Source organism: Dermochelys coriacea, chromosome 9 (genome assembly GCF_009764565.3).
Source record: "Dermochelys coriacea isolate rDerCor1 chromosome 9, rDerCor1.pri.v4, whole genome shotgun sequence".
In the NCBI taxonomy this organism is placed as follows: domain Eukaryota; kingdom Metazoa; phylum Chordata; order Testudines; family Dermochelyidae; genus Dermochelys; species Dermochelys coriacea.
In genome coordinates, this window is record NC_050076.1 from 2,149,031 (window position 1) to 2,174,860 (window position 25,830).

At 39.2% G+C, this 25,830-nt stretch overlaps 1 protein-coding gene across 7 annotated transcripts in view; it reads right to left on the reverse strand.

Annotated features, from left to right (window-relative positions):
* Positions 1 to 25,830, reverse strand: part of OPA1 (OPA1 mitochondrial dynamin like GTPase) — an 85,536-nt gene that overhangs the window by 18,953 nt on the left and 40,753 nt on the right. For all 7 annotated transcript variants that reach the window (XM_038415511.2, XM_038415509.2, XM_038415510.2 and 4 more), the window contains 10 exons: positions 23,511 to 23,575; positions 22,699 to 22,775; positions 19,973 to 20,138; positions 19,234 to 19,386; positions 16,118 to 16,226; positions 15,674 to 15,753; positions 13,829 to 13,969; positions 12,124 to 12,240; positions 10,158 to 10,251; positions 8,527 to 8,637 (listed from right to left, as the gene is read on the reverse strand). In XM_038415511.2, coding sequence (XP_038271439.1) covers positions 8,527 to 8,637; positions 10,158 to 10,251; positions 12,124 to 12,240; positions 13,829 to 13,969; positions 15,674 to 15,753; positions 16,118 to 16,226; positions 19,234 to 19,386; positions 19,973 to 20,138; positions 22,699 to 22,775; positions 23,511 to 23,575 — 1,113 coding nt within the window. The remainder of the gene's footprint in view (positions 1 to 8,526; positions 8,638 to 10,157; positions 10,252 to 12,123; positions 12,241 to 13,828; positions 13,970 to 15,673; positions 15,754 to 16,117; positions 16,227 to 19,233; positions 19,387 to 19,972; positions 20,139 to 22,698; positions 22,776 to 23,510; positions 23,576 to 25,830) is intronic.

Sequence of the window (25,830 nt, forward strand, 5' to 3'; positions counted from 1 at the left end):
GCAGCTCATAACAATGAAGAAAATAATGTCACCATGCAGTACTATGCTACAGCTGCCCCCAAATTACTGCTAATGGACTCTGGCACCAAGATCCACTTAAATGCATGACATTAAAAACTGGTGTGTCTTTAACCACCCTTTGTTCTACGCAGACATTCCACAGACACCAGGAACTCCCTTGTTTAAGTGGAATCTAACAAATGGCTGCATATTACCCAGAAACTCCAAATACTGGCTCCACAACACTCTCTGTATTTCAATTACCAGTCTAATCTGGGGAGAAACTGTACACAGATGTGCAACTGAACTACGATGGCGTGCTAAGGATGCCCAATATTCAACCAACATAAATCAGGCACGCTAAAAGGACACTTCCAAAGTAAAATGCAACAGAGGCTTAAATCCAATTCTAATGAATTCATAACACACTAAAAATTTCATACAGTGACTTCAACAGGTAACAAAACCCAGTGTTAGCCTTAGAAATAAAAAGCAGAAGAGTTTTTTGGAATACTAGTTTAGTTAGTCTTGATACACTTTGACCTTTAGAAGAAAATAATTACAGCTAATTCTGTGCATCAAGATTACATTTTAGAACTATGACAGAATTTAAGAAAATCGCCCTAAGGTAGGAATTTCTTTTTGTGCACATTCAACTGCCTTCCTCTGTTTCAATAGGCCTTTGTGTAGAAAGAAGTCCTGACTAGTCTGTGACACCTGCACAGGTGTCAATACCTTATGTGCTGACAAACCGATTTGGGGGCTGACCACTTAGTTATTTAAGAGTCAGGTTTCCCTCAGTATTCTGCTGATCCCTCACCCTCCTACTGTGCTCCCTGCCAACTACTCCCACCCCACAAATAGGATCTGCATGGAGTTTTGTTTCTGTTTTTGGGTTTGTTTGTTACAATACCTGAATTATGAGGGAGCAGTATGTTGGATGAATAGCACACACAGAACTGTGGGAAGATGCTTTGCATATTAAATAATTCTTACATGCGCATACACTGTGCAGACATTGGATTTTGAAGAAAAGTGGTCTGGGATTTTTTAAGCAGCATTCATAGTTAAGCTCTTTAAAAGAAAGGTTTCAGAGTAGCAGCTGTGTTAGTCTGTATTCGCAAAAAGAAAAGGAGTACTTGGGGCACCTTAGAGACTAACAAATTTATTTGAGAATACAGCTACAGCTCACTTCATCGGATGCATGTAGCTCAAGAAAGCTTATGCTCAAATAAATTTGTTAGTCTCTAAGGTGCCCCAAGTACTCATTTTCTTTTTTAAAAGAAAGGACACCCTGAGATCTATATTAAGTTTCTTGGAGCAGAGACCGGACTGAAATCTTTACACTACCAAAGTCAATAGCAAGAGTCCCACTGACTTCAATGGGGACAGGGCTTCATTCCATATCTTCATGTTTGCATTGACAGCTCTTAGCCTGTTGTGGGTGCTCCTATAATATACGTCCATAGTTGCTTATGGAGCTTCAGAAGTGAAAAAGACCTCATGAACTGCTCTGTGTGGTTATTTTCCAAATGATTTGCAAGATTTTTTTCCTTTTGATGTATAATAATAGTTACTTATTGAAATTGCTTTGTAAAGCCAAACCTTGAAATACAGCTATGGTTAATAATCTAGCCATGTAGCTAAGATAGAGAAAAAGCTTCACAGTCATATCTAAGCAGTGCAAACTGCTGAGTAAGAAAGAGTAAAAGAGTAGAAAATAAGAGGCAAGCCCAGACAAGTGCTGCATCCTCCCAAAGGAAACAAACTTAACATCCGAGAAACACATGCTCGCTGCCTGGGCATCCAAGAAACAAATGCTTGCTGCCTGGACAATGTGTAGGCATCAAACAGTAAAGAATAGTAAACAGAGACTGGACACCTGGCATAGCACGACTCCTGATTGCTGATCTTTCTCAGTGCTGCCACAAAGGCCAGATGTTGCCATCTTGTGTTAGAAAGCTGTACGGCAACTTAGCCACAGCATGAAGTTCATGTTATACAGGAAATTTACTTTGGCCCTTTATATTTTGAATTATTTTGACTGAAATTCTAAAAGAAAATCAGTCAGACAGAGCGGAACTCTCAAAACAGTTAAATATTTCTGGGGCCCACTTCATTGGGAAGCTCAACAGCAAAGAGCATCTATGTCAGGAAGATTTTTGTTGGAAGATGAAAGCCACCCTCACAGCATTAATCTTCTGTACAGGTTTCAGAGTGGTAACCATTTTAGTCTATATCAGCAAAAAAAATGAGGAGTCCTTGTGGCACTTTAGAGATGAACACATTTATTTGGGCATAAGCTTTTGTGGGCTAAAACCCACTTCATCAGATGCATGCAGTGGAAAATACAGTAGGAAGATATATATACACACAGAGAACATGAAAAAAATGGGTGTTGCCATACCAACTGTAACGAGACCAATTAATTAAGGTGGGCTATTATCAGCTGGAGAAAAAAACCTTTTGTGGTGATAATCAGAATGGCCCATTTCAAAACAGCTGACAAGAAGGTGTGAGTAACAGTAGGGGGGAAATTCAGCATGGGGAAATAGTTTTTACTTTGTGTAATGACCTATCTACTCCCAGTCTTTTTTCAAGCCTAATTTAATGGTGTCCAGTTTGCGGCTAAAGTAATTGTCATTTATTTTGTTTTAGGAAACAAATTACAAAATCAAGGGAATTCTGCATTTCAGTGCAAGATCAAAATCATTCATCTGCATTCTTTTCTTTACCATGTAGGATACAAATCTGTAGTCTGATTCTGGACAACAGCACTGCACAGAAACAAGTTCTTCTAACTAAACCAGCAGAAAAGGTCTGAAAGCCTGCACCAAGCTTTTTGATGGCAACAAGACCCAGTAACCAACCACTAACAACTCCCCGACGACAAAATACACTAGCAAACCTACAAGTTTTAACATTTTGAGTAGTTATTTGCTCGCTTTTTAAATTTAACAATGTTCAATAAGACCAATGGAGAAACAACAAACTGAAGTGTACAGCATTAACTACTTTGATGAAAGTAAAATAAGGCAGAAATGCAGTAGAAATCACTATGTATAGGTAAAACATAATAAAAGATTATATATGCCATTCAAGGAGACTCATAGACTAGCCCTTTTCCATGCTGTAACCATACAGATAACAGTATATCAGCTCTCCTTCATTTAAACAGCAGAAATCAGGCTAGAACTTTAACAATATACACAAAAGTTCTCTATGCAGCTGTGGCCTTAGGCATTAGTATGGATTTTACTTTGCTATCAGTAGATGCTACAGGACTCCTTTTGTGCCCAAAGCAGAGACTTAAAAATGAAGGCGACAATGGGAGGGAGAAAGAGACTGACAAGGTGCACTTTTATGAGTGCAAAATATACTTTATATAACATTTTTAAACATTACTGCTTTCATTCCTACTCCTCCATACCAATGCTAGTAGATCCTGCATATAGAGTACATATTTAATGAGCTGTCTGGTGTGATTCTCAGGGTTGTTATGGAATCCGAGTTTCATAAGTGAAACTTACTGTTGTGCCACTTGGGCTCCATCTGAACTACAAATACAAACAAGTCAGAGGACTCAATTACAAGACAGTTGCATTTTTGGTAACACACATGGGACTTCAACAGTATCCTACAGATAGGCTAAAGATTTGGAACTGTTTTTAGTCAAGCTACAAAACACAGGTATGGTCCTATCTATACTACAAACTGAAATCATGTGGCTAAGGAGCTAGGGGACAAGCGAATTGACAACAGGTCCCACCAACGGCTGAATTTGTAATCCAGAAGCGTTGTAAGTGCCCAATTAGACAGGGAACAAGACAGACCTAGATGACCCATGCAGCGCCTTGTTTGCAAATGTTACATAAAATAATGAGCATGTCTAAATCTGTACTTACAGGTAAACATCTGTAGCTTTCCGGTGGCAAATAATTTTAGTGTTTTGTTCAAGGTAACACAAGTCAAACTTCTAAGTCCATCTATATGCAAGGCACTTTTTAAAGACATTATATTGAATCACATTTCCCCCCAGTCAATTACTTTTCTCCCTCTTTGTCCCCTTCTTCCAGGTGTTTCTGGTCCTAGGACTTCACGTTATTTATTTAACACTATTTACAGTCCCAATAATAATACGACTATTTGGCATTTCTCTGAAATGAATGCGCACACACACACACACACACACACACTTCCCCCCCCAAAAGATCTTCCGTACAACCTTCAGAACCATCTATATTTTATACAGTTTGTGCTAAGCTGTGTAAGGAATCAGTTTATGAACAGGCTTTGGAATGTCTATAAATAAAATGTGGAAAGTAACATACAGTTAAAGTTAGATTCAGGGCCTGAGTGACATTAATGAAACACACAGAGTTAGAAGTTCTACTCCAGGATTTAGAATACATGCAATAAAAACATGCATCAAATGAGAATTTTGTGATTTATATGTAGTCTCATTATGAGGCTGTGTCATCCAAGCTAGAATACTAAACATGCCATCAACTGGCATCTCAGGGCAAACCAAACCAAAATCAAATAAAACACTTCCAATGCTTTGGTGTTAAAAATTTGAGGTAGCATAGCAACATTGCTAGACTTTTGTTATCAGGAGACAAATCCTGACATGTCAAGGGTATTTAAATAATCTAGACTTCCTTTACGAGTAGAGCTTCAAACTAGGAAGCTAAATCTCAACTGGTGAATTAAAATCCAAACATTTAATGAGTGTGGACTGCGAGAGTGAGCATTTCCTTTCCTGAAGTAGTGGAGTTCTAATTGCCACTTCATGCTTATGGAGGAGATTACTTGTAGGTCCTACTGAGACTTCAATGCCTGGTGTTATCAGAAAGGATCTCTCAGGTGTATGAAAATTGTAACAAAGAAAAGCATTCTCTGTACACTAAGGAGAAAGCCAAGAAATCTTCTCTCAATCATCTGCTCACTAAATTAGTACCACTTAGCAATAAAACATGCACAAGAGAGTGAGGAGAATGTTTCTGAATTGACTGCGGAGCCAAGCACTGATGGTTTTAAAATCTTCCCAAAGGTACAATAAAACAGAACATGTCAGCATACATCATCTTTCACTGTAACTGTGCACTAGATGAGGATTAGTTAATAAAAAAACCCACCTGCGGTTAGTGTCTGTGACCTGCAAGAAACACGGGCATCTTTTGTTGCTACATTTTATTGAATATAAACTACTAGATACCCACTGATATTCATTAATTAATAATATACAAGTAAGGCCCTACCAATTTCAAGGCCATGAAAAACGTGTCACGAACCGTGAAATAAGCCCTGCCCCTGAAATCCCATCTCCCCATGCTGCTGGGAGTACCCCAGCTTGGGGCTCCTAGCTGTTAGTATGGGCCGGGCTGGGGAGGGGAGGGACAGGAGTTGCCCCTCCCCAGCTCTCGGTGGGGAGATCAGAACCACCTCCAGAGGCAGCACAGAAGTGAGGGTAGTACACCTTCATTTCTGCACTGCAACAAACCCAGAACTGGGCTCGGGGCTTCTGCCCCCCATATCTCCAGCCAGGGCTCAGGCCCCCATTTTTCCAGGGGCCCCTCAAATTTGCCAGGACCCCCGCATTAATCCGCCACTGGCCAGGACTAGATGCTAGGCGCCTCCAGCTGAGGTGCTCCCAGCAGCTCTGGAGGGATTAGACCCACCTCCGGGAACCTCCTCTAGCCACAGGAAGCTCAGTGGCTACTGCCTTCAGAGCCCAGTTCTGAAGGCAACACAGAAGTGAGGGTGGCAATCCTGTGACCTCCCCCTCCCACAACAACTTTGCAACCTTCCCCACCCCATCCTATTTTGGATCAGGACCACCACGGTTACAACCCCGTAAAATTTCAGATGTAAAGATCCGAAATTGTGAATTGGCTAATTTTAAAACCATCTGGCCATGAAATTGACCAAAATGGACCATGAATTTGGGAGGGCCCTATATAGAAGTTGCTATGGCCACAATTCATCCTTCTCTCTCTGGAAGTCTTGCTTTCTGCTACAGATATCTTGTAGCAAGAAACATCAGTCTATTAAGGCTGTCTCCTTCAGTGAATGGAACTGGAAACCAGGATGGTCCGAGATATTTTAAAGTACTAAACACTTACATAGCTGTCTTAAGTACCAAGTTTTTAGCTTTCATAATATCTTGCTTTCACTTCTAAACATTATGTAAGTGAGCAAAAATCCACTGATTCATCACTGAATATTGGTGAATCAGGGCAGAATTTTCAGAAGACTTCTCGCTAGGCTTGGAGCACTCACAGCAGCTGGCCTCCCGTGATATCACACACTATCCATCAATCTCCTTGCTGGTTGTTTCCGACTACGATGACTTGCCACTATTACTTCCTTGGTCACTTTCTTGAGGTTATTTCCATCTCTGCACCTCACATGGCCAAAGTACATAAGTTTGTGTCTACGAATTTCTAACAGCAGGGTCTGCTTCCCCCCAGTAATATTTTTAACATTAACAGTCATCTTCTCTTAATTCCATGAGATACACAATGGTCTTTGCCAGCATCACACCTTCAAGACTTCAGTTTTCTTCTTGTTTGCAGCATTAATTTACCAAACTACCTAAGCATTATAGTTTTATATAAATACAGTTTATTTTCTAAAAATGATATCAGCTTTACAGCTCGGAATACTGAAGGATAAATCAGTGCTAACAAAGAATCATGCAATGATCTGAAGCTTTTGCAAAGAAAAATAATGTATAGGTATTAAAGTAGCAAAATGAGTATTAAAAGGACAACATTTAACAACAGAAAATGAATACGACTCCTCACTAAAAAAGAAGATAATTTCTTCATTAAACACTCATACTCTATTCTTTGTTTAAACATCAAATAGCTTCTAGTTTTTCTTTAAAAGAAAAGGAGGACTTGTGGCACCTTAGAGACTAACAAATTTATTTGAGCATAAGCTTTCGTGAGCTACAGCTCACTTCATCGGATGCATTTCGTGAGCTGTAGCTCATGAAAGCTTATGCTCAAATAAATTTGTTAGTCTCTAAGGTGCCACAAGTACTCCTTTTCTTTTTGCGAATACAGACTAACACGGTTGCTTCTCTGAAATCAGTTTTTCTTTACACAGCTTGATGACAAAGAGTTGAAACCTGGGCAAGCCTTGGATAAAGCCCATTTCACTTTAAGAGTAACATTACTGCAGGACTGACAGGGGACTTCTGAAGCAATACTGATACTTTGTGTTGATAGCCAGGTGCCAACAACCAGAATGCATCTTCAGATCATTGCTATTTCACATAGATGCTAAGAAAAAGAAATAGACTAAAAAGATCTTGACTAGGCCACTTCAATATCCAATAAAAGTTCTCATTCTCTGTAATCCTAAAATACTATAGCAACACCTACAGAATACCCCTCCCTCCCAATTATCTGCACTTTTAATTTAAAGACAACACTGTAGGTTCTCAATGTAATCATACAGACTGGTGGTGTCAACAGCAGGTCCTTCTATTAGCCTACAGTTTACAATAAGCATAAAGAATTTGTTTTTATATAGCATTGTCAGCTATCATAACCTTTTGCTAAAGAAAAACAACGTATATATACTAGGAAAATATGGCAGCCATTATATGCTCAGCTATCTATGAGATTAGAACTGCTTGACTAAGGGAACACTGACCAGCACACTAGGCCACGCTTGATATCCTACACTACTTACACAAAAGCTATGTTAAAAAAGAGTTATGAAGTTGCGAAGTCCAGCATGTGAAGTTAGGAAATGCCAGAATTCACGTTTCCTGTGACCTGAATTTGGCCCCCTTGTGCATGTGCACTATGACAGTCTTCAATTATGTGATCAGACTTTTATTGCACAGTACATTTTCCTCTCTTCTGGAGGTTTTGCTCTGCTTGTAGGCTGCTGGAGCGAGATATGGGGGCACGGTGAGCGCAGTGTTCATGAAATGTTGAAGGATTTTGGTATTGTGCTAAAAAAACCAAGCTGTGCTGTGTAAAAAACAGATGGGCAATGGCAAGTTTCATAAGTTTGCCAAGTCTGAGCAAATTTTCATGAGGCCAGCAAAACACACTTCCCTGACACCAGGACCATCCCCATACCATATCTGAAAGGTCTGCTGCAATAATAGAGTGTAGAGTGCTTCAGAAAGGGTTCCAAGAATCTATTATTATCTGAAGCATTAAGCAGCCTAAAAGTAGAGGCAGCTTTTGTTCCCCGATAAGAAAAGCCAGATCTTAAACCTTCCATCCTGACAGCCCCCTTGGCACATATATATGGGATCTAGGTTTACAGTTTCATCAGCAGGATGCTACCTTAAGCAACACACCAGTCCTCCAGCACTGCATGGTGTTGTCAGCACTTTGGGTAAGACCCAGACCTTCTGGCCTACAGGTAAGGATCTGTACTAACATTTAGTATTGTCAGCAAATAGGCATCACAATTTCATGTGATAAAGGGCTCAGCTGCATGATCTATTTTCTTTCAAGTCCTATGTGAAATACTAGTAGAACAGCTACTCACTGAGATCCTCTGCCAGCTGGACCCTTTTGCCCGTTAGTAACTTAATCTTCTTGTCACTGTCCTCAGCAAAGTCTTCCAGCACTTCCTTTACATTCTTCTCCAAACGTCTGACTGTGAAAAATACATGTTAAAAGACTAGTGAATTCTTTGATAGGGAAGTGTTTAAAATCAAAGGAATGTACTTTCTTCTTTGCTAACACTACTTTTTTCATCCCCTCCAAAAAAGAAAAGAAAAATTCCTGGTTTTTTGGACTTGTGAAGTTTGTGGGGAGGTATGGGCAAGCTGAGTTCACACGTGACAATTTAAATAATGCATTCAGCTTCCTAAGCTGATCTTGCCAGAAGTTTCATAAAACCTACGTATTTGGTATTAAAATATTAACTGCACTTAATTTCTAGTGTATGAAACGTGATATCTAGACACAGTTACAAACCCTGGTCTTCCCTAGAAGCTCACATTTGTGCATTAATAAATTAATACCATGACAACTACTAATAATGAACTTCCGGCCATGAGTCACAGGCTTCCCTCAAACAGCTTTTCAGGGAAAGCCTGAGCAAACAAATAAACCCTGCCATTTGCCCTGAAAAAATCAACAGACCCTAAACATAGCAGACCTTATCCCTAGATGGACAAATCTAGTGACTGTCATTTCCAATAGCTCAGCTGATCTCCAGTGCTGGCTTGGAGCATAAAGAGAGGTTGTTTCTAAAATACACAGGAGCTAATCATAAGGACTCTAACTTGGATTCCCCCAAGGAAGGCTGTTAGAATCCTGTGGAGCATAAGGATATTGTGCTGAGTGTATGAAATGCCCAGAAGAAAAAGCCTCAATCTCTTTTAATCAGTGAAGGTGGACAAAAGTACTCTTGGGTACCACTGTTATCTGGGCATCCAACAGGAGCCTAAGAGCCAAAAGAACGACTAGATTGCAAACTGTTTGAGAAAAGTTCCTGAAGTGTAGGGGTCCATTGTTCCCTGCACCATTTCCTCAGGCTCTCTTGTTTTATATGGACACAATCTTAGCTGATTAGTTCTCATCTAGACCAGATGCTTGGGAAGCCAAGAGAACTTCTGGTGTAGGAAACATGAGAGCTCAAGAGCTGAGTGATATCAGCAGGATGATGGCAGTTCAGCTTTAAGAGCCTCATATATACATCACCAACATCAGAAATAATAAACACGTTAAACAAGTAGCCTTAGGATGTCCTTTCCGAGAAGAATCAGTGGAAGGAGAACTCCAGCTCTGGAACCAAGTAATTTAGCGTTGTGATAATCTCCTCAGGCCAAACTCAGGTTTTGTCATGGTTCTCCTTGTGTTCCTTACTGAGCATTTTTTTTATATCACATACACTTGTGCTCATTTCTTCCTGCATCCTCCTTGCTTGCTCAGAACAAATTTCAACCTTTTCAGCATTGTTCATCAAGCTAGCACCTGAAAATAGTTGTTCACAGGTTTAAAATATTTAACATACTACCTACATTAAACCCAGTTTAATATTTGACACCTCTTGTTGCACACCAAAACATGAAACCAAAGCCAGCCTTCTATTCTAACGAACTAGAAAGTAACAGAAGCTTATTAACCTTAGCAATGTGTTGCAAACAGGTCAGTCGCTATAAGCCTCACCTTCAGTGTTAGTAAGCTGCTGCCTCAGTGTGTTTGCTGTAATCGCCAGCATTCGCTGTATGCGCCAGAACAGAACCACATCATTGCATTCGAGCTGAAACAGGTAGAGGAAGGTGTTAGCGCTTCTTTTCCTTCCTTCTCCAAGGGGGATTCAATGAACTGTGTAGTCCCTTGAATAGAAAACTGAGGTTGCTCTGACATACACTCTTGAACACACTGACTATAGCATATACACATTAACTTATGCAAAGACGTATAGAAAAGATGTGCTGTGCAGATGAAGAAACATATTCACAATGCCTATGCCAAAGGCCACTCTCAATTCTTGTTAAATATTTCTCCCACTCCCCCTGCATCCAGTTGTTCACCTTTCTCCAGTGGAAAGGGCTATGAAGGGTCAGCACAGGAAAGCGACCTGCAGGCACTACATACAAACTGGTACTGGGCACATGGTGCTCTCAAGGCTGTATTATACCAGCCTGAAGGAGACAGGCAAACTCTAAACTTTGTCTTGCTGCCTGACGAAAGCTTATGAACATCATGTGGGAGTTAGGGGCTTGCACAAGTGCTTACAGGAGATACCCGAGGCCCATGGGAAGTTCCAGCTTCATAGAGGGGTTACCAAAGAGGGTATAAGACAGAGGAGGAGTTGATTGAGCTGGGTTGCTGCCTGTATTCCTGACTGCATGCCTGGTGCCATAGGATGGCAGCTCCCAAGCTCGTCTCTGAGACCCCATCCTGTGCCACAGAGCCCTGACAACAGCAGTCCTGTAGAGAGGCTTCTGTAGTAGGGACGAGGAGATTTCAGACTATGTTCATTGATTCTTTCCCTTTAATCATAGTGAGACTCTTTCATTTTAGCTTTTTTGGCAGTTTCTCCTTTTTTTTCCTCAACATACTGATTAAAGAGCAACCCCTTCCTTTTGTACTGCTGCAGGCAACACTGCAATCATCAAACTTCCAACAGTTTAAAATACAAATCATACATGAAGTTACAAAAGGTGGCTCTCTAAACATGTCAGACATTTTCTTCATCTTTATCATCCCATAATTTTAAGTATAAATCCGTGATATGCGTTGAGCCATTTCCATATCTCAAGGGATGACGTCCATTATCAGGATCAAAAACAGATTTCCAAAACACTGTTTGCATCAGAACAAAGCTGCCATTTCTCTCTAAACCTTCCGTTTACAAATACTGGAGGCTCCACCGATATACTAAAAGGTTCAGTAGAGGAGGTCTGATTGCTAGCTCTGTGGCTGATTATTAAAAATGAAAATTACTTACATATGGCCCACATTTTATTGTGCCAAATATTAAACCTTATTTTTGTTTCTAACACTACAGCTCCACCCTCTTCGCCCAAAAGCCACTCTCCTTAGTACTAAGGCTTTTCCTCTACTACAGCTTTGAAATCTAAAAGTCAACACGGAAAACAGACATTAATGGGAGAAGTGGGGGCAAATAGGTGGATACCAGCAAGTGGTTTGAGCATTGGCTTGCTAAACCCAGGGTTGTGAGTTCAATCCTTGAGGGGGCCATTTAGGGATTTGGGGCAAAAATTGAGGATTGGTCCTGCTTTGAGCAGGGGGTTGGACTAGATGATCTCCTGAGGTCCCTTCCAACCCTGATATTCTATGATTCTATGAAGACGCCAATAGTCCATGAGGGCTGTCGTAACATTACATTGTCATAACAGGCTGAAGAGTTAGAGTCAGGTAAAGAGATGCTTAGTTGATGACTGACATCTAGTGGACATTTTATGTAATTACCACTTTATGGTATTTTTAATCCCAGCTGGCTATGTCTGCTTTCAATGGACAAAATTCCATTATTGAATATTTAAAAGCATATAAAGGAACAGATTAATTTAAAAATGGTTGCTTTCTTTTTGGCTAGATCTCTATAGACATTGAGGCTGTTTGCATTCCCCAAACTGCAGTATCCATGTGTTCTTCAATTTACCTCAGAGTCTACAAAATGCCTCTGGTAGTAATAAAAGCCTCTTCGACACAGATTACAGTGGCTCAAAGCTGTCCTCAAGAAATGTCTTCTATAAACTTGGTGCCATGTGTCTTTAATCTAAAAAGAAAGTGGTTAAAATTCATGGATAAACTACACAGGCATTCTCCAGTTAATATTTTACGTATTTTAATAATCACATTTCACCTTAAGCACGTGAAAAAAGTGCAGAACTGATTTGCACAATCCCTTTCCCTGTATACATTAGCTGTTATGCGGTTATCAGCTGGTGAATTAATGAAAGCTATACAACATATAATCAACATCTTAACTGAATCCAAGGCAAACATTAAAAAGGATTCTGTCAAATAGCTTGTTTACATTTCTATTCTTCAATGTTTGCAGCATCCTCTCAGAAGTTTAAATTATTGAGTGCAGACATTTGTAAATGGCACACTGTTATTCTGAGTTACATGCAAGTTACAGGTCACACTCTGCAAAGACTGTCGTTTGAGCACAACAGATCAAGCACTTTGAATGCCATACGAATGCCATTAGTTAACTTGCTGTTTAGACAGAAAAGGGCACAGGGAAGTATATTAGTGGGTCTTAGTTTTATGAAGAAACTATATGTCTTTAGAACTTTTCTTAATTAGGTTTATTTAGACCCCAATCCTGCAAACTCTTATGCATGTACTCTGCTTTCTTATCAGAGCAGCGCGTTCTAGTAGATGAAGCACTGTTCTGAGACTCAAAAGAAATGGATTCTGTTCTTGACTGCCACTATCTGGCTGAGTGACCTTGGGCAAGTCATGTCACTTCACCTCTCTGCCTCAGTTTCTCCCATCTTTAAACAGGGGATAATGCTACTACCTCCTTTTGTAAAGTGCTTTGAAATCCTCTGATAAGAAATGCTGTATAAAAGCTAATTATTAATTATTATTATTATTATGTACTTAGCTTGAGTATTCATGGTAGTAAAGTTAAGTAGGTGCATACGTCTTTGTAGGACTGGGGCCAAAGTTACTACAAAAACAACACAGCACTAAAGAAAATCTCCATGTACCTAATATTGACAATATTTGAATTTTCTTATATAACTAGTTTTTTAAACTGCATGTTTAATGAAATGAAGGGCCTGGTTACTTTAAGGACCTTACACGGTTACAACTGTAAACCACTTTCCAAAAGATTTTCACCCTGGTGACAGTCCCCTGAAGAAAGATGCTCCCTTTCGATAGAGTTAACTTCAACCTCTTTGGCTGATTCATCTCATGGATATAAACAGATGAACTTCAATCAAAGTCAACTGCACATACAATTAAATACAATTCACAAAGTCTTCGTAAATAACAGAGAATAGGTTTAATCATTCCTCTGGCCCCTGTGGGAGATTTGCCTCCACTACACACTGTATGGATACTACTACGTTAGGGGTAGACATGCCACAATATGGGCCTCTATCACAGGCAACGTATCTACTTAGCAGATTCTGATTCCACTGTCAAATCCAAAAGTGCTGTACTACAGTTGTCTGACAGCCAACAAATAAGGCCCTACAAAAATGTGTGCATTGCATGCAAGCATTCATTTAATAATTTATTCTGAAACATCTGGATTACAAATTCAGTTTAGATAGTTATTTTTATGATTGCTAGAAAGAGCATACAAACGCTTCCATATGTTCTGCTACAAAGTTACATCTTACCAAACATGGGTCCACTGCTACCCCTTTTGCTTCAAGATTCTTTCGGACAGTTGTCACCTCATCATTTGCAAGATAAGCTGCATGGTCTTCGTTGCATTTGATCATCTTCTCAAGTTCATTTTTTGTTTCATTGCGAATATTCTCAAATAAAAAAGAAAAAGGAGTACTTGTGGCACCTTAGAGACTAATAAATTTATTTGAGCATAAGCTTTTTTGAGCTACAGCTCACTTTCAAACACAGACACATTATTTATAGTTAGTAGTTTCCCAGCACCACCATTCGTGGGAAGAGCCACAATGGTAAGAATCCTAGCTTTATGTCACTCAACTTGCATAGCATACCATGTCTATGCCATTAGCCTAGTTTACAAAAACCCTTGTAGTAGTAGTATAGGTCGTAATAATAAATATATCACATACTCAATATGGACAAAAAGGCTGAAGTGTAGACTGCTTGACAATAATGGTTTTAATTAAGGTCTGCATTTAAAACTCCACGTAGCTGACACAATCACTTGACCATCACTTCTACATGGCTGCCACCCAACTCAACAAGTCCCTCAACTTTTTCTCTGTTCACCCTTGGCTGTCTAATCTCAAATCAGCTCTTAGCTGCATTGTAACTTTATAGCCTGGTATCTCCTCCTTAGACAAAGTACCATGTCTCTCTTTATTCAGTATTAACTTTTTTCACAGAACCAGCTATCTTTGAATCATGCTGGATCTTGAATGCCAGAGAAAGTAAGAAATGGAAAGAAAATGCATCAAGTAATTCTGTTACCCCTTTTGGGAAATCTTCAGAATTCAATCTTTATCTTGATTTTGCTGCTGTTAAATATTATTCATGATTCAGTCTCCTACCTGTACTATGTTATAGCATGGTCCTTCCTCCTAGGTCTTTCTATAGTAGAACCTCTGAGTTACGAACACTCCAGGGAATGGAGGCTATTCACAACAATGAAATACTCATAACTCTAACAAAACATTATGGTTGTTCTTTCAAAAGTTTACAACTGAACATTGACTTAAAACAGCTTTGAAACTTTACTATGCAGAAAAAAATGATGCTTTCCCTTTATTTTTTTGGTAGTTTACATTTAACACAGTACTGTACTGTATTCGCTTTTTTTTTTTTTTTTTTGGTCTCTGCTGCTGCCTGATTGCATACTTCCAGTTCTAAATGAGGTGTGTAGTTCACCAGTCAGAACTCTGGCGTTCGTAACTTTGAGGTTCAACTGTATACAGGTATTCTAAAAATAACTCCCTTTTGGGCAGAGACCCAACAGACACATTAAATTCATTGGGAGAAACTTTCTCACTTGCTCATAACTTGGAAGAGTGGCCTAGAATAGAAATGACTGAGGTGACATTAACTAAAGCTATCCATAACATGCCAGCTATAATACTGTAGTTCATTACTGAAACGACCCCATTTAGCCATGGTGGGATACTGCACTGTGTGATTCAAAAGACTAAATTAATTAACATCCTGCTTACATATTGGTTTATCTACCAAGAGAAGAACTTTCCTCTTTACTACAAACATTCAGTTTAACGACTGAACAGTAAAAGACATAATTCCAATGAAGTTGAAAGGAAACAAGTTTACAATCTCTTATATTTTGCACCTACTAGGTCTCCAAAAGAAATAATTTCCTTTGGGCTAACGTTTACAAAGCTTAGAAATGATCCCTGGGAAACTGCAAACTGTATACACAATTATCTGTTTGGCATGTGCAATAGCAAGAGAGTGCACAGGTCCATAATTTTAAAATCTAGTCATTAATAATCACCATGCTCACCACAAGACTATGCAAGACTTTCAGTATTTCTGTTTGCTTTTACCTGTTCTTTAGTGCGGCCTACCCAGTACAGCCATCTTTTTTTCCAGTCTGGGCCTACCATGTCTTCAATAACAGATTCAGCTAGAAAAGGAAAAAAAAAATTAGATATAACTCAGTAAAATACATGCTACTAGGAAAGACGTCTATTGAACCAAAACCTTAAGTATGATCAAAGAGTAGATGTCTAACTCCTCTTTTATGGGACCCTCAAAACAATTTAATAATAAAGTTTTCACATTCACTTTTTAAATTATTGAAATTTTCAAAGCAGTCTAAGGGATTTAGACATACCTTTCATCAATTTTTTAACTAACTGTGCTAGGACTATAGTAGCAGTGAGGAGTCTGAAATGAACTACACACAGAATGTAATTGAGATTACATACTCATACATCACTGCACAGAAAACTTTTTCCTATCATAGAATATGAAGTGTGAGCACTCACTGTCCTTGAGGCGACTCTGGAGAGTATCCTCCATGAAGTGAATAGCTGCATCCCACTGCTGTTTATCAGATATTGACCGATCTTCTAAAGTATTGTGCTGTATCACTCGCTGGCAAAGCAGAAAACAAATCTTAGGTTTTACAGCCCATCTTTTTAGTTGCCAAATAAATTAATGATTTAGAACCTACTTTCAGGACAGAAAATAGCAAACAAAAAGTCAAACTTAGAACACTGTTTCGTATAATGAATATATGCCCCACTCAAAAGTGATTTTTTGAAAATAGCTCAGTTTTAGCAGTATATGCTATTTAGAAAATCTCTATGGACACAGCACTTACCCTGTGTGTTACTCCAGTAAGGGAAACTTTCTGCACATCACCTAACAATGTTTTGCCATGCAATTCAGCCCTTTATGTTGCTGTGTCTTGCTGACAGGAAGTGAATATGTGGAATATCAAGTAGTAGAAAGACAAGATGGGTGAGGACCAACTTCTATTGGAGAGAGAGAGACAAGCTTTCACGCCACACAGAGCTCTCCCTCAGGTCTGGGAAACATACTCGGCGCGTCACAGGTAAATACTGGAATGCGTTACCTAGGGAGGTGGAGGAATCTCCTTCCTTAGAAGTTTTTTAAGGTCAGGCTTGACAAAGCCCTGGCTGAGATGATTTAGTTGGGGATTGGTCCTGCTTTGAGCAGGGGGTTGGACTAGATGACCTCCTGAGGTCCCTTCCAACCCTGATATTCTATGATTCTATGCCTTGCATAATGACAGGTTTCAGAGTAGCAGCCGTGTTAGTCTGTATTTGCAAAAAGAAAAGGAGTACTTGTGGCACCTTAGAGACTAACAGATTTATTAGAGCATAAGCTTTCGTGAGCTACAGCTACTTGTGGCACCTTAGAGACTAACAAATTTATTAGAGCATAAGTTTTCGTGAGCTACAGCTGTAGCTCACGAAAGCTTATGCTCTAATAAATTTGTTAGTCTCTAAGGTGCCACAAGTACTCCTTTTCTTTTTATGATTCTATGAAATACAAAGTGGAACAGATTGTTTGGTATAAGTAGTTAAGACCTATTTCAAGGGACCATTTAAGGTGAAGTGGACTGTTAACACCTGCCCAGTCATAGGGGGGAAAGGAACTGGATGAGGAGGGATTATAAATTGTTGTAATAGGCCATAACTCCAGTGCCTCTATTCAGTCCATGATTTCTGGCATCTAGCAGAGTAATTAATTTAAGCTTCCAGGCTTGTCTTTTGAAAACGTTGTGCAGGTTTCCTTTGAGGATGAGGACTGATAGAGTGATCGCTTTGTGAAAAGTGTTAACCCACGGGTGAGATAGGGCATTTTTGTATTTTATCATTTTTCTGTGCGAGTTCATTCGAGAACACAGTGATTGTCCGGTTTTGCCTACAGTTTATTGGGGCATTGGATGAGATACCCCACATGCTGTAATAGGAATATATAGGATCCATGGATCTTGAAAGGTGTGTTGTGGGGGGTGTTGATCATTGTAGCAGTGGAGACATGTCTGTAGGTTTTGCATCTGTTGCTCTGGCAAGGTTTGGCGCCGCTTTGAATTGGTGTGTCCTAGTCTGTGGAGAGCTTGCTTCTGATGATAAGTTTGGAGAGGCTAGGGAGTTGTTTGAAGGCCAGAAGAGGAGGTTCAAGAAAGATTTCTTTCAGGATGGGATCCTCATGGAGTATGGGTTGTAGTTGTTTGATGAACTCTGTATGGGTTCCAGTGAGGGGTGGTTGGGGACAACTAGAGGTGTGAGGTTAGAGGGTGTTTTATTTCTGTATTGAAGCAGGTTCTCTCAGGGTATTTGAGTGGATCATTCCATTATGTGATCTACTTCTCTGGTGAAGGGTCCTTGTTTGGTGAAGGTAGTTTTGAGTGAGTTAAGGTGTATATGCCAGACTTTCTCCTCTGAGCATCTTCTGTGATATCTGGGTGCCTGGTTATAGATAACTAATTTCTTGCTGTGTTTGAGGTGGTTACTGTATCTATGAAAGTAGGTGTCAGGTTTCAGAACGGTAGCCGTGTTAGTCTGTATCAGCAAAAACAACAAGGAGTCCTTGTGGCACTACAGGGGCTAACAAATTTATATGGGCATAAGCTTTCATGGGCTAAAACCCACTTCATCAGATGCATGGAGTGAAAAATACAGTAAGCAGTATATATATACAGCACATGAAAAGATGGGAGTTGCCTTACCAAGTGGGGGGGTCAGTGCTAATGAGGCCAATTCAATTAAAGTGGAAGTGGCCTATTCTCAACAGTTGACAAGAAGGGGTAAATATCAAGAGAGGGAAAATTACTTTTGTAGTGCTAACGAGGTCAATGCAATCAAGGTTGCATCTGATGAAGTGGGTTGTAGCCCACAAAAGCTTATGCCCATATAAATTTGTTAGTCCCTATGGTGCCACAAGGACTCCTTGTTGTTTTTTGTGAAGGTAGGTGTGGACATCTATGGGTTTCTTATATAGTTGTCTGTAGGGTTGCATTATTGAGGCTGATCAGACAACTATACACAAGAAACCCACGGATCAGCTTGTCTCTCTCACCAACAGAAGTTGGTCCAATAAAAGGTATTACCGTAGCCACCTTTTCTCTCTAGTATCCTGGGACCAACATGGCTACAACACTGCATACGTCAAGAATGTCAACAAGGAATCTCACTGGAGCATGGAACCAGCCTACCAGAGGCACAGGCAAATGCTATTACTTTACTACATTTCTAGGCTTTATATTATCAATTCATTTTATTTGTGGATATGATTTTCAGGCTGTGGTCCATGGGCAAAGAAAAAACCTCTGAGAACCAAACAGTGAGATTATTGGGTACTTGGAGGGTAAGTTGGTCCACAAAAGGTAATAAAGAATAAAATAAAGTAAAATAAAATAAAAAAATGAAATAAAATAATAAACCAAAGAACCACTGATTCAGATCATGACATTCCAAAGCAGAGATAGATACATTTCCTAGGACTTCTTCCAACACTATTAGGGATTTAACCAAAAAAAAAATGCAAGCAAAATGAACATTCATCTTAAATCAAAATGATTTCAAAGGCAACTTGTTTGGCAGCCACATGAACAAATACCACATTGTACCAGGCTGTCTTCGGCTCTCTCATTCCACTTGTGTCGTTTAATACTTTCTTCTTTGACAGCTTGTTTCAGTTTATCAAAGATGTCATCATGCTCTTTTCCTTTCTTTTCTGTCATGAAGTGAGAAAATTCTTCCTGCAGAGTCTCCCACGCCACCTACAAAATTAACAAGAGAAAGTTACCTTCTGAAGCAGTCCATTACTTTGAATAGCTGTATGTATTAGAGTCACTAATATAACCTTACAAATATACAGACAGCAATCCTCACTCACCAAGAAACAGAAGATATTAGAATTCAGTGATTTGCTTTTGTGGCTCACATATAAAAGAAATTAACACTAAATTTTGCTCACTGAGCAGCAACAACAGATGAACACGAAGGGGAATTCTTCTGCTGGGAGGAGGGGAAATATGGACATAGTTAGCTTCCAACTTTTTGCCACTTAAGAGGGATTTTTATTGGAAAATATTTAGTGAGACAGCCAAATAATATTGCCAGTGGTTTTTGTGGCGCATACATCTGGACAACAATAGCTCGCCATTCTCTAGTGACTGGCTGCAATCGTCAGGAGCATGGACATCTGGAATCAGAAGAACTGCTCCACTACTGCCATTTACTTATAACTCTTAACCTTCCTTTTAACAGGTTTCCAATAGAAAAATAAAAAGAGCTGTAAATATGAAAGCAAGGAGATGTTTTTATTTATAAAACTAAAATGCATTCAGCTAATTAAGTTCTAACCTCTACTGCTTTATTAGGCAGTTGTTTGTCAGTCCACTGCTTCAGCTTGATGTCCACAGTGGTGTTAAATGTCCCTGAATTCGTAGTCTGTGCTGCTGGCAGGTAGATGTTCTCAATCACATGAGTAGATACTCTTTCCCACAATGTTTTCTGAAGAATCTCCTCCCTAAATTGAAAGGTATAACATATGTGATAACTTCTGGTCTATAGAGTTCTAATCCATATGGCCAGTACTTTAACAGACTGACAAAACAGATGTCTTCTTGTACTTTCATTATTTCCAACACCAACCCCCAAACCATGAACTTCTCCCTACTTTCATTCTGCTAAATGAACAAAGATGGTATCTGGAATTTTTACGCATAATACATAGGCTTGTTGAATGATGAAACTAGCTGAGAATTCCAACCTGCAAGTCCATCTCATCATGAGTGTATGTCAAAGTTCACCTGTCAAATTAGCTTCTCATGTCGCTATGGAGCTAACAACCATTTCTCCTATTTGTGTTGCAGTACAGACGTTAATATACGATTAAATAAAATATAGGCTTTATTAGTGATGATTCAACCCCCATATTAATTTTTTTAAAATATGGTTTTAAAACATTTCAGAGAGACAAGGTGGGTGAGGTAATATCTTTTATTGGATCAACTTCTGCTGATGAGAAAGACAAACTTTCGAGTGTACTCAGAGCTCATATTCAGCTCCTCACCCACCTTTTCCCTCTAATATCTTCGGACTAACACGGCTACAATGATACTGTATTAAAATGTTTTGGAAGATTTAACATTATATGGGCTAAAGAGGGCAGAGTTGTCATTAAAATATTCAGGACACACCAGTCTCAAGGCCAGCTGACATGCCGACTCAGGAGGAATGACCGAGGAACTTTTCAGAAGTGTCACTTCAGCTCCTTCAATCTCACTAGCATAATGATAAGTTAAATCTTTGCTTCACTGTTATTAAATATCCCTATTCTCCCCAAGCTGTGGTAACTTCAAAACTGTCTACCTGCCAAGTCAATATAGACGGGGCTGAAGTCATTTAACTCTTTAAAGCTGTAAAAGGCTTTTGGTTTAAATGGGTTTTCAAAGCTTGTAAAACTATTCATAGGAACCTAAAAAGAACAAGTATTTAAGAACCAGGAAAGAATTCTGGAAAATTTACCATCAGTAAATAAAAATTACTGTTGTCTATGGCAAAAATGTTGGTTTCCTTAAAAGCTTTTGTTCAAAACAAGGTAATTGCTTCATCATTCACACAACCTCATTTATTTGAGCAAGAACACCACCACTACTGAGAGTGATGACATTGCATGAGACTTTTGCTTAGGCCCATGCTGGAACCACCAGGTCTGGCGTTTGTTCCTTACAATAAGCCACAGAGTGGGGCAGGATATTGTGACTATGAGCAAATGCAATCGCAAGATCTTCCTTATTGTCATGCCAGTTTCATCAGATCAACAAATCAACCCTACCCAGGACATAATGGAAATTTTTAACATACGATAGAAAAACGTGTAGTCCTCAGCAACTTGTCACTATCATGTCAGATGCACTGATCGTTTGCTGCATATCATTCTGAAATCAATGGCTCCCACAAGGATATTTTTATGGCCCAGGTTTCAAGTTTCCCTATCATCTATAGTGCACACACACGTGATACACTGGGTCAAACAGAGGAGCTAAGTGATGGGTTAGATACCCAAGGAATGCACTGAACTCTGAGACTGTAGGCCAGAATATGAACTCAGAAAAATCTTCTGCACAGAAAACATTCATGGGCCTAGATGTGTTTTAAGGGAATTGTTTTCTTTAATGAACTGGAATCTTAGTATTGGCCCAGATTCTAAACTGTGACCAAGCTGCAGTTCAGGAGGTAAAAGGTGCAAAAGTGGCTGAAGCTAGAATGTAGGAATGTTTGGGATATGCTCTTTTTCACCTGGCTACACCAGTCTTACAGGGACAGGACATGGATAGGATGTAGCACAGTAACTCTATGCTAGCCAAGGAGTCCTCTGCGTAGAAGGAATCCTCAAAAGGGACTGTGAACAGAGGGCTAGATATGAAACCCTGAGTCAGCACTCTGTTCACAGCAGCTCCAATCAGGCATAGCAGATTGGAGCTGCTGTGAACAGAGTGCTGACTCAGGGTTTCATACCTATCACTCTGTCACAGGGACCATTAAGCAAACTTTAGGGCTTAGAATTATCTCGTCTTTCAACGCTCAAATCTCTGATTCTAAAGAAGATACAGAACTTAATATTTTCAAGGTTGCATATATGCGCGCTCACACACACGCACACGTGTGTTATCTCAGCATATCTGGTGGTAACCCAAACTAGGAAGATTAAGGGATTACAAAAATTCATATTTAATGAGAACATGACCAATTGTTGAGTCATTATCAAAGTTTAAAAGCATCCTTGCTTTGCATGTTCATGTTCACTCCTGGAACTGTCTAGTGTGTGTTATATCAATTCTTCCTTAGGTGGCAGAAAAATTTACTATATTGACCAGAGACTACAAACAAGTTTGGTGATCTAGAATAAGAAACATGTTATAGTGGAAAGGTGGACAAAGGAAATCACTCAATCAGAAGGTTAGGCAATAATTATTATTTTTTATTTTAAATCTAAACAAAATCTGTAATATAAACAAAAAACCCTCATCTGTTTTTGGAAGAGGAATATATAGCATAAATTTGAAACTAAATAGTTACTGTACCAGTGCTTTGGTGTGACCTGGCTCAAACTTATAACCTCATCAAGGATTTCATTCTTCGCTTTTTCAAACAGTTCATTCTATGCAAAAGATAAGCATGAAAGTCAGTGAAGACTCTGTGATGATGACTTTACCTTGAACATGTCAAGACTGTAATTTTCTATGCGGGGCAAGGGAATACTTTTTCATGGCTTGTAAACCTAAAACAAAACCTTCCAGTTGTGTTCTGGCCCACATTTATGCTTGTAACATGCTATCCTAGTGTATCATGCTATGCTCTTCTGCACAGCTGCTCCATTCCTGTGAGCAAGCTGGGTATTAAAATATCCAAGAACTTTTACAAAGGACTCAGAGAAAAAGATCATTATTTCAATATCCTGTCTTCCTACAAGAACAGGGAAGACAGGAAGAGTTGACAGAACAATAATCTATATGATTACAAAGAAACATCATTCCTTGTTATTTTGGCGAGTAGATCAACTCTGTAGCAATTATAGGATTTTAACAGCACTGCAGCTATTTGAAAACTGAGACTTATGTTTTGTGAAACTCAAATGACTGAATTTTTGAAGTGACTGATTTCATATCACATAAGGCCTGATTCTCATTTATGCTAAGGTCCATTTACATAGTTCTGGTAGCTGAAAGAGGCCTTAAAAGTGATGTAAATGTAAATTATGCCATCTTTAAGGTCCCTTTACAATGCCAGAGTGCAGCAAAGGAGCCATAGTATAAATGAGAATAAGACTCATAATTTCTAACCCATAATCTTAAACATTTTCTAACATATCAAGCAAACGTGTAATGGAATTTACCCGGTCAAGCTCTCGTAACCGGGGATAGTTGTTCTTCCACTCAGTCTCAAGATTAAAACGTGTTGCTATAGAAAGAAAAAGAAGAATCAGAGACACACATTTATTAAGACTCCTTTATATCTGTTCAGAATGCCTGGCTATTCTAAGGACTCACCTGTTCTTTAAATTCCATTGAAACTTATTTGTGACAAATCAATCTTGCATTTGACATTTCAAGTAAACCAAGTGATTGAGAAAAATCATACATTTTATTCTTCAGGCATAGGCAAATTTGAAAGGCCATAACAGAAAGGGAATACATTTTGGCATTTTTTGACCATAAAGCTCTTTAGTGACCAATGGTTACATTATGACAACTCACAAGTCCATTATCCAAAGCTGTGCTAAGATTTGTCCTTCACTTCCATGCTTTCATGTTAAGCAAACGCATTTCTCTGAAACTTTACATTTAGCAGATGATTTCTCTGTGTCTTTAACTATCATTTCATAATTACTCAATCCATTTACAAAAAGTTACTAATTGCAACAGTTATGGAACATGAAAAAAAAGAAAAAGCACAAGATCAAAATGCAAGTTTCACAATAACGTAGTTTTATAATTTTTCTTTCTACCCATCATTTATGATTCAGAAGATCTAAAGAAGCTTATAAACATTTCAAAATGTATGTTGTAAGATCTTATTTTCAACAGGAGCTATTAAACAGTACTGTTTTTAACTCTAAGTTGTTGGTAGTGCTTTCTTATCTTCTATTCTATTCCCTAGCTAGAGAGTCAATCGAACTCTCATTAAAGTCCAGGAAAAGTCTCCCACCAACTTCAATGGCAATAGGATCAGATCCTAACACGGGGTGAAATTCACTCCAACAGAGGGCAAGCAGAAGACCCTAAGCCCCACCAAAGCCCTTTTCACCCCTGCCCCAACTAGGCAAGCATTGGACTTTCAACAGAATTAAAATGAACATCACGGTAGCAACTGTTTGTGCACTAGCATCACTTATGGTAACCCAGCTTTGGGAAGAGAGCTTTACAGTGAACTGCTGGCACAGAATCAGCACAATAGTACCCAGAACTATTAACGGGCATTGTTGGTTTGAATGTACCAGTGTTTGAGGGGACTATTCTATAAATGCATAAATATTTAATCATTGGGGCAGACTGCCAGACAGGAACAATTTGAAGGTAGGTAAAATATTAGGCCTAAACTATCTATTGTCTGTCTAATTAAAAATTCAGCTAACAGAATGTTTGTCAAAGACATTCAAAGTTCCTCAACCAATCCACTGTCTGCTCCGACTCACTGCAGAAAAATATTTCCTTTATAACGTACCCCACTTACTACTATAATAGAAGGAAATTAACCAACACTTAATGCTCAGTTATAGCTTGATTTAATATCTTCTAAACAAATGTCACCTGTTTCAAAAATGGTATTGTAACATGTAGCCAATTCGTTCGTGTTATCATCCATTTACTTGAGTGCCACCTACTATCATTTTGACAGATTCAGCTTGGGTGTGTAACTCACAGAATTTTTTTACCAGTATGGGATGCTTATGCAGTTACATCCTGAGACCTGGCTCCACTCAAGTATGAATCACTTTTGCAGTTTACTGGCAAATTAGCTATACAAGTGTCCACTCCAGAAAAACGATCCGTGGTCCAGAAAGTTCTGCAAGCCCATATCCATGAGCCCATAGCAAACTTTAACCATATGCTCAGGAAAACCATCATGCCGAGTTCTTGGCTAACTAAGGAGCTTGTAGTGGGATTCTATGGGAAGAACTCAAGAAAACAGATCCCATGGCAAGCCCAGATCTGGTCCTAGTAGGCACAGCAAAGGAACAACTTAGCACAGAAGAATAGCATAGATGTTCCAGATTTCAAAGCTTTGCAGGGAAAGGATCAAGAAATAGTGAAGGTAATTAGGCAGCTGTCTAAGTAGGATGACAAACAAGGAACCTGGACTTCACTGACAGAGCTCCCCAAATAAAAGGCATGAATTAGAATTGTACATAGATGGAGTGTTGATGTACCTTGGAGAGCATTTCCCAGTGTGGGCTGTACCATTTCAGCTGCACAGGGAACCGATCTACCTGGTGCGTGACACACAATCAAGAGGAAACTCAGGGGTAGACAAAACCATGCAACAACTTACCTCCATGGTTGGTGGTCGGGCATGAGGATGGATGTGGAACAGTACTGTGAGAATTGTTTGGTTTGTGCACAGAATAATCCTACCCTCACAAAGAGAAATGCTCCCTTAAGATCTCAAATGTACGAGAGTCCTTGGCAATCTTTGCAAATTGATTTTGTGGGACC